Source organism: Anguilla anguilla, chromosome 4 (genome assembly GCF_013347855.1).
Source record: "Anguilla anguilla isolate fAngAng1 chromosome 4, fAngAng1.pri, whole genome shotgun sequence".
Lineage (NCBI taxonomy): Eukaryota > Metazoa > Chordata > Actinopteri > Anguilliformes > Anguillidae > Anguilla > Anguilla anguilla.
The window spans coordinates 6,689,477-6,698,102 of NC_049204.1; the positions used below are offsets into that span (position 1 = coordinate 6,689,477).

At 59.4% G+C, this 8,626-nt stretch overlaps 1 protein-coding gene across 2 annotated transcripts in view; it reads right to left on the reverse strand.

Annotated features, from left to right (window-relative positions):
- dot1l (DOT1-like histone H3K79 methyltransferase) overlaps nucleotides 1-8,626 on the reverse strand; it is a 33,171-nt gene continuing 24,545 nt past the window's right edge. The window contains exons 24-28 of one of the 2 annotated variants that reach the window (XM_035413816.1): nucleotides 6,104-6,681; nucleotides 5,240-5,445; nucleotides 3,872-3,936; nucleotides 2,760-3,458; nucleotides 1-327 (exon numbers count right to left, since the gene is read on the reverse strand). In XM_035413816.1, coding sequence (XP_035269707.1) covers nucleotides 320-327; nucleotides 2,760-3,458; nucleotides 3,872-3,936; nucleotides 5,240-5,445; nucleotides 6,104-6,681 — 1,556 coding nt within the window. In that variant the 3' untranslated portion in view covers nucleotides 1-319. Of the gene's footprint in view, nucleotides 328-1,050; nucleotides 1,682-2,759; nucleotides 3,459-3,871; nucleotides 3,937-5,239; nucleotides 5,446-6,103; nucleotides 6,682-8,626 lie in introns of those variants that run through there. The other variant, XM_035413814.1, reaches the window with a different exon arrangement.

Below are 8,626 nucleotides of genomic sequence, written 5' to 3' on the forward strand. Positions count from 1 at the left end.
TTTTGTTTTTGTTTTGTTTTGTTTTGTTTTGTTTTGAACACGCAGCCAATGAGAGAGGCGGCTCAGAAGTCAAGAGAGCACCAGTCTGTGGTTGGAGGATGACGGAGAGCACCGGTCTGTGATTGGAGGGAGCACCAGACTGTGATGAGAGGACGACAGAGAGCACCAGTCTGTGATTGGAGGCAGCACCAGTCTGTGATGAGAGGGAGCACCAATCAGCGATGAGAGGGAGCACCAGACTGTGAGTAGAGGGCCACACCTCCTTGGTCCACACCTGTCCATTTGCATAGGTCTGATAATAGGGTTGAGGTAGATTTCTTCAGTTACCTACCACAGAGGGGGAAAAACAAAAACAACACAACAGGACATCAGCATATGGACGAAGCTCTGCCATTGGGCACAGGTCAGCTGCTTTTATCAGCAAATCAGGACGAAACGCTGGAGTGTCCAGTGAGCTTTCCTCTGAATCCCACGCAAGCGCACTGAAGCGAGGAGCCAGTGCTAGCGGAAGCGAGCGCGCCATCTGCATTTTTACCAGCAGGCTTTGGGCATGACAAAAATAAACTGTGACTGGCGCTTAAAACAGGCTGAGAATGAAAGAAATATCGGCTGCAGACTCTGGGGTTTTAAAACGGCGTGTTCCGAACAGTCTGGTCCTCCTCAGGCAGCGCTGAGCGTCTGAGTCAGCGGCCGTCACCAAACGTGGGCTGCTCTCCTTTTTTTTTTTTTGGATGGTTCAGGTTCATGACCCTGCACATCTCCGCAAAGCAACCCACGACTGTACAAGCTGTTCTCACACACACACACACACACACACACACACACACACACACACACACACACACACACACGTGGGAGAATCAAAGCGCCCTTACTGACACCCCCACACAAACCTCCCACCCCACCCCCCCCCAACAGCACACTCACCTTTTATTCCCGGACTCAGCAGCAGGATGGGGAAGCACAGCACAGCCAGCCCCCCCCCCCCCGTTCCCGTGTCCCTCCCTCCCGCCCCCCTTACCCCCCCCCCCCCGAACCCCTCGCCCCGCGCCCTATCTGGGCCGGGGGCTGGCTGAGGCCACGTACGGGGGGGGCTGCATCCCCAAAGTCCGCCACATGCCCACGCCGCCCCCCCCGCCGCCGCCGTGGGGCAGGGGAGGGGCGGGGGCGGAGCGCGGGGCCGGCAGGGGAGGGTGGTGCACCGTGAAAGCGCGCGAGGAGGAGGAGGAGGGGAGGGGGAGGGAGGAAGCAGCGGCGGGGGCGGAGCCAGCGGACACCAAAGCGGAGGATGAGGAGGGCACAGAGAGGGAGAGGGACGAAGGCAGCGCTCTCTGGTGGTGGTGGTGGGGGGGCGCGGGGTGGGGCCCGCGGGACTGGGCCGGCTCGGGGGGCGGGGGGGTGGAGGCGGCGGTCAGCAGGGGAGGGGGCGGGGGCAGGGAGAGGGGCGGGGCCTGCGGGGAGTGCAGGACGGTCTGGGTGCGGCCGGGCTGCGTCTGGGAGAGGGGCGGGGCTGAGGAAGAGGAGGAGGGCGCGGAGCTGAGGAAGGCGGGCCCCAGGGGGCCGCTCTGCTGGGACGGGGCCTGGGAGGAGAGACTGAGCAGAGAGCTGAGGGCCCCGGGGACCGGCAAGGAGGCCCCAAACTGCCGAGAGGAAACTGAAGGCACCACGTGGTGAAATATACCTGCAGATACACAGCGGGGAGGGGGGGGGGAGAGAGAGAGAGGGGGGGAGGAGGGGGGGAGGGGAAAGAGAGAGGGGGGGAGGGAGGGAGAGATGGGGAGGGACAGAGATGGGGGAGAGAGAAAGAGAGAGAGAGAGAGAGAGAGATGGGGAGGGACAGAGATGGGGAGAGAGAAAGAGAGATGGGGAGGGACAGAGATGGGGGAGAGAGAAAGAGAGAGAAAGAGAGATGGGGAGGGACAGAGATGGGGGAGAGAGAAAGAGAGAGAGAGATGGGGAGGGACAGAGATGGGGGAGAGAGAAAGAGAGAGAAAGAGAGATGGGGGAGGGAGAGAGATGGGGGGGCTCAGCCAGGTTGTGCATAGCAGACAAGCACACAGAAAGCAGGCAGACATTCCCCTCAGATCCAAGACCAAAGCGGCCTTGCGTGAGCGAGCCAGGCGTGAAGGGCTGGAGTTCAGAGAGAAATGTCTGCGTTTAAAACAAAACAGTCAGAGACACCCAGGGAAGAGGACCCTGCTGGGGAGGCTTTCAGGCTCGGGGGGGGGAGCAGTCAAACTCTGCAGGGGGGGGGGGGGTAAAAACGGTACAGAATCCTGCAGCTGTCCCGCTAGGACTGCTATAACGCTTGTCCCGCAGGCTCTCCTTAGAGACGTAACCTACGGGAATGTGGTAGATGTGCACAGGGCATTCACACAGAGCAGTGCAGCTGCATACAGGTCATGTAAGTTTGTGGAACCGGTACAGAATACATGAGAGCTGTTACCAGCTGAGATATTCCCGCAGGCCTGTGTAGCGTTAGCGTGTTTCTGTGCCTGTGGGGGTAGCGGTCGGTGAGGACAGAGGGGGGGGGGGGGGTTTGGGGGAAACAGAGCCATTTTCCCTGGGTGTGCGGTAGCGGTGGCCGAGCTGCCAATCAAACGGCAAAGCAAGCAGCGGGGGGCAGAGCGATCAGGCAGGGGCGGGGCTTCACACCTACCTGCGTCCGGGCGGCTCTCCCGCCGGGAGCCCGGACGACGGGACGGCTAACGTGCTAACGGGCTGTAACGGGACGGGTTAGGGCGTTTCGAGGGGCTCACCTCCTGCAGCGCCCCCGGCCAGGCCCGTGGTGGAGAAGGCCCCCAGGGAAGTGTGTCCGTTCACCAGGCGGGGCGCCCCCGACGCACCCCCCGAAACGGGCGTCTGCCCCCCGAACAGAGGGTGGAGGACCGAGGTGCCCCCCAGGGGGAACTGCCCCCCCAGGTACTGTCCTACGGCGACCCCGGGGGCGGAGGAGACCACCGCGGCCACGCCCCCCTTCCCGCCGAGGACGGCCCCGCCCACCGCCGCCGCCGTCGCCGCGGAGATGAACAGGTTCTGGCTGCCGGGCTTCAGCTCCCAGTCCCTGGGGGCCTTCTGCTTCGGCTGCCGGTCGGGACCCCCCCCTGCGGCCCCCCCGCGGCACCCCTGGCTGGGGTCCTGGCTGAGGAAGGGGTTGTGGTTCAGGAAGGGGGTCCCGGAGGGGTGCGTGGAGTCCGGGGCCCCTCCCTCCCCCCTCCGCTGCTGCTGCTGCTGCTGTTTGTGATCCGAGTCAGAGTCGGTCCCGCCTCCTCCGCCCCGGGCCCCGCCCACCCCAAAGGGGGAGCCCCCCTGCCTGGTGTCGGCCGGGGGCTGCTTGAGGTCGGAGATCGGGGAGAAGGTAGACTTCCACTTGCTGGAGGAGGTCGAGGAAGAGGAAGACGAGGAAGAGGAGACCTCACTGCTGCTGTTTCCGGATCTCCGCCCCAGCGAGCCACCTCCTGAGAGAGGAACACACACACCCCACACACACACACACACACACACACACACACACACACACACACACACCGCACATGCACGCACACACACACACGCGCGCGAACACATAGACACCACACACGCACCGAGTAAGTGACTAAACGCGACAAAACAAAAAAAAAACTGTGTGCTTGACAACACAGCAAAGCCCAGAGTCGCTGAAGAGATGCTAGACGTGTATATTCTGAGTCCAAGTGTGAAATGAAATTCTGAGTGCAGGAAACCGTGCAGACGTGACAAAAACCCAAATAAACGAGAGCGCAGCATGTGACTGCCGCACGGAGGGAAGGAAAACACTAATTTAACGTTAAACCAACGCCGTCTTTTCTCCTTTAAAAGGCAGCGGTGAATGGCGTCTCTCTCCCCTGCTCACCTTCCCCCCCCTTCAGGGGGCAGTCTCTGCTCTCCAGGGAGATGGTGGCGATCTTCCTCTCGATCCTGCGAGGCAAAGCAATTACAATTAAATCCCTTAACGAACGTTCCTGTTCAAAGCAACTTAAAAGCTTACGTCGTTTTTCTTTCCCATACTGTCCATTTACGCAACTGGATACACAGAAGCAAGGAAGTACTACCTGGGGCTCAAGGGCACAACGCCAGGACTCTGGCTGGGAATCGAACCTGCAACCATTGCTAAACATTACAGCTTAGCTGTGCGTTTGTGTCTGTGTGTCAGGTCACTGTATGTTTATGGGTACCGTGAGGCATAGACATTACAAGCCTAGCGGTGTGTTTGTGTGTCAGGTTAATGTGTATTTGTGGGGACATTACAAGCCTAGCGGTGTGTTTGTGTGTCAGGTTATTGTGTATTTGTGGGGACATTACAAGCCTAGCCATTCGTTTCTTGTGTCAGGTTACTGTGTATTTGTGGGGATATTACAAGCCTAGCGGTGTGTTTGCGTGTCAGGTTATTGTGTATTTGTGGGGACATTACAAGCCTAGCGGTGTGTTTGCGTGTCAGGTTACTGTGTATTTGTGGGGACATTACAAGCCTAGCAGTGTGTTTGTGTGTCAGGTTATTGTGTATTTGTGGGGACATTACAAGCCTAGCGGTGTGTTTGCGTGTCAGGTTATTGTGTATTTGTGGGGACATTACAAGCCTAGCGGTGTGTTTGTGTGTCAGGTTACTGTGTATTTGTGGGGACATTACAAGCCTAGCGGTGTGTTTGTGTGTCAGGTTATTGTGTATTTGTGGGGACATTACAAGCCTAGCCATTCGTTTCTTGTGTCAGGTTATTGTATATTTGCGGGGACATTACAAGCCTAGCGGTGAGTTTGTGTGTCAGGTTAATGTGTATTTGTGGGGACATTACAAGCCTAGCGGTGTGTTTGCGTGTCAGGTTACTGTGCATTTGTGGGGACATTACAAGCCTAGCCATTCGTTTCTTGTGTCAGGTTATTGTATATTTGTGGGGACATTACAAGCCTAGCCATTCGTTTCTTGTGTCAGGTTATTGTATATTTGTGGGGACATTACAAGCCTAGCGGTGTGTTTGTGTGTCAGGTTATTGTGTATTTGTGGGGACATTACAAGTCTAGCGGTGTGTTTGTGTGTCAGGTTATTGTGTATTTGTGGGGACATTACAAGCCTAGTGGTGTGTTTGTGTGTCAGATTACTGTGTATTTGTGGGGACATTACAAGCCTAGAGGTGTGTTTGTGTGTCAGGTTACTGTGTATTTGTGGGGACATTACAAGCCTAGCCATTCGTTTCTTGTGTCGGGGTCACTGTGTATTTTTGGGTACCGCGAGCTGGAGCTGTCGGCGGGGTAGCCCGCGTCCTCGTCGTCCGAGCTGGGCGGGGAGGAGTAGCGCCCCGAGCCGTTGAGCTCCACGGGCCACTCCCTCTTCAGGACGGGGGGCTGGTCCAGGTCCGTCGCGCACGGGCTCCGCCCCGCCTGCTCGGGGGAAGAGATGGCGGCGATGTCCAGCGGCTGGTTAATGTTGTTCACCTGCCGGGCCCGAGCGGAGCGTTTAGGGCACACGGGGGGGGCGAGAGGGTCGGTCTCCACGGCAACCTCGGCACTACGTTATTCATTTAGCCTCATCTTTTTCATCTGACAGTTCCCTGAGGAAGCGATCGGCTTACGAGCTGTGAACTACACGTGGACCCGTAATGAAAATATTTTGGTGAAAACAAGAGAGTAACGCCAACCAACTCATTCTTCGCGTAAATAAACTAACTGCCAAGTATTACATGAATAGTGTCCTTCTAGGATTGTCTATTAATGCTATTCATTCACTTTCTCGCAAAGCCTTGTGTGCCAGAACCAAAAATCTGCAGGTTACGAAACGTATGAGTAATCATGTATTGCAGTAAAATACTTATTCCAGTGGTCCAGACCTGGGTCAAACACGTCTTTGTTTCAGATTCAAATACTTTTCTGTGCTCTATTGATCATGTCTGGTGTAATTGAGCCTGCCAATATGACCAGAAGGCAGGGTTTGCACTTTCTGAGAGCATTTCATTGGTTCCAATACGCCAGACAAGATCAGTAAAGCCTAGAAAAGTATTTGAATCCACAACATGTACGTACTTGAATCCAAAGTCTGAAGGGCTCTCTGCCCATTACAGGCACTCAACTCAACGACCGCAGTTTCGTGGCTCACCATGGAGTTGATGTTGAGGGGGGAGCCAGAGGGGTGGTTGACCCCGCCCACTCCAGGGAAGGACCGCCTCTTGGGGGAGGAGCCTCCGGCAGGGAGCCCGCCCGCCGAGCCGCGCTTCCGCCGCCCCCGCTTGCGGCCCTCGTGCGAGGAGGAGCCGGGCGAGTGGTGGTGGTGGTGGTGGTGGTGGTGGTTGCCGTGGTGGTTGCCGTGGTGATTCTGCCCTTGCTTGCCGTGGTGCTGGCGGGAGGAGGAGGAGGAGGAGGACGAGGAGGAGGAGGAGGAGGAGGAGGACGAGGAGAAGAAGATGCGGCGCTTGGCCTCGCTCTCGTGGAGGGGCTCGGAGTCGGACTCCGCCTGCCTGCCGCCGGGCCCCGTCTCGGGGAGGATCCTGGGGGGGCCGTCGGCGTACTGAAGCACCCCCCCGGTGCCCAGCGGGGGGCTGTAGCCGGAGGGGCGCCCCTGCAGGCCCGACGGCGGGGTGCAGTGGGGGGGCGGGGAGGAGGAGGCCGAATCGTGGTCCAGGGAGAAGGATCCGGAGTGAGAGCCGCCGTTCACCATCACAGAACCCGAGGAGAACCCTGAGGGGGGAGACGCGAGGCTGATCAGCACCTTCACCCCGCCAGCGGGGAGCCCCGCTCCTGGAGCCGCTTCATCCGTTTCTGCTTTTCATTCCAGCCTCAGGTACTTGATTTGCACCCCTCACGCACACGATCTGACATGGCGGCTATGCGTCGGCTAGCTGAGTAACAGCAGCACTCCGTGGGCAGGTGTGAACGCCACTGGTTGCACACGCTGCTGATCAGAGGCTTGTGAGCGCATCGGTGCTGAGGATAACCAGAATAACCTCTGACTGTGAGGACCAGGAGAGCAAACAGCTGTGTTAGCGGAGAGCTGTAGAGGCGCTAGCTGGTACCTGAGGTAGGGGTGTGGGGCTGGCTCGTACCTGAGGTAGGGGTGTGGGGCTAGCTGGTACCTGAGGTAGGGGTGTGGGGCGAGCTCCTACCTGAGGTAGGGGTGTGGGGTGAGCTCCTACCTGAGGTAGGGGTGTGGGGCTGGCTGGTACCTGAGGTAGGGGTGTGGGGGTGGCTGGTACCTGAGGTAGGGGTGTGGGGGTGGCTCGTACCTGAGGTAGGGGTGTGGGGGTGGCTGGTACCTGAGGTAGGGGTGTGGGGCTGGCTGGTACCTGAGGTAGTGGTGTGGGGCTAGCTCGTACCTGAGGTAGGGGTGTGGGGCTGGCTCGTACCTGAGGTAGGGGTGTGGGGCTAGCTGGTACCTGAGGTAGGGGTGTGGGGTGAGCTCCTACCTGAGGTAGGGGTGTGGGGCTGGCTCATACCTGAGGTAGGGGTGTGGCGCTGGCTCCTACCTGAGGTAGGGGTGTGGGGGTGGCTTGTACCTGAGGTAGGGGTGTGGGGGTGGCTTGTACCTGAGGTAGGGGTGTGGGGGTGGCTTGTACCTGAGGTAGGGGTGTGGGGGTGGCTTGTACCTGAGGTAGGGGTGTGGGGCTAGCTGGTACCTGAAGTAGGGGTGTGGAGGCGAGCTCGTACCTGAGGTAGGGGTGTGGGGGTCGCTCGTACCTGAGGTAGGGGTGTGGGGCTAGCTGGTACCTGAGGTAGGGGTGTGGGGCTAGCTGGTACCTGAGGTAGGGGTGTGGGGCGAGCTCGTACCTGAGGTAGGGGTGTGGGGCGAGCTGGTACCTGAGGTAGGGGTGTGGGGCTGGCTGGTACCTGAGGTAGTGGTGTGGGGCTAGCTCGTACCTGAGGTAGGGGTGTGGGGCTGGCTCGTACCTGAGGTAGGGGTGTGTGGGGCGAGCTGGTACCTGAGGTAGGGGTGTGGGGCTGGCTCGTACCTGAGGTAGGGGTGTGGGGGGCTAGCTGGTACCTGAGGTAGGGGTGTGGGGCTGGCTCGTACCTGAGGTAGGGGTGTGGGGTGAGCTCCTACCTGAGGTAGGGGTGTGGGGCTAGCTGGTACCTGAGGTAGGGGTGTGGGGCTGGCTCGTACCTGAGGTAGGGGTGTGTGGAGCTAGCTCATACCTGAGGTAGGGGTGTGGGGTGAGCTCCTACCTGAGGTAGGGGTGTGGGGGTGGCTCGTACCTGAGGTAGGGGTGTGCGGCGAGCTCATACCTGAGGTAGGGGTGTGGGGCTGGCTCCTACCTGAGGTAGGGGTGTGGGGGTGGCTCGTACCTGAGGTAGGGGTGTGGGGCTGGCTGGTAACTGAGGTAGGGGTGTGGGGGTGGCTCGTACCTGAGGTAGGGGTGTGGGGGTGGCTCGTACCTGAGGTAGGGGTGTGGGGGTCGCTCGTACCTGAGGTAGGGGTGTGGGGGGTGGCTCCTACCTGAGGTAGGGGTGTGGCGCTAGCTGGTACCTGAGGTAGGGGTGTGGGGCTAGTTCATACCTGAGGTAGGGGTGTGGGGCTGGCTGGTACCTGAGGTAGGGGTGTGGGGGTGGCTTGTACCTGAGGTAGGGGTGTGGGGGTGGCTCATACCTGAGGTAGGGGTGTGGGGGTGGCTGGTACCTGAGGTAGGGG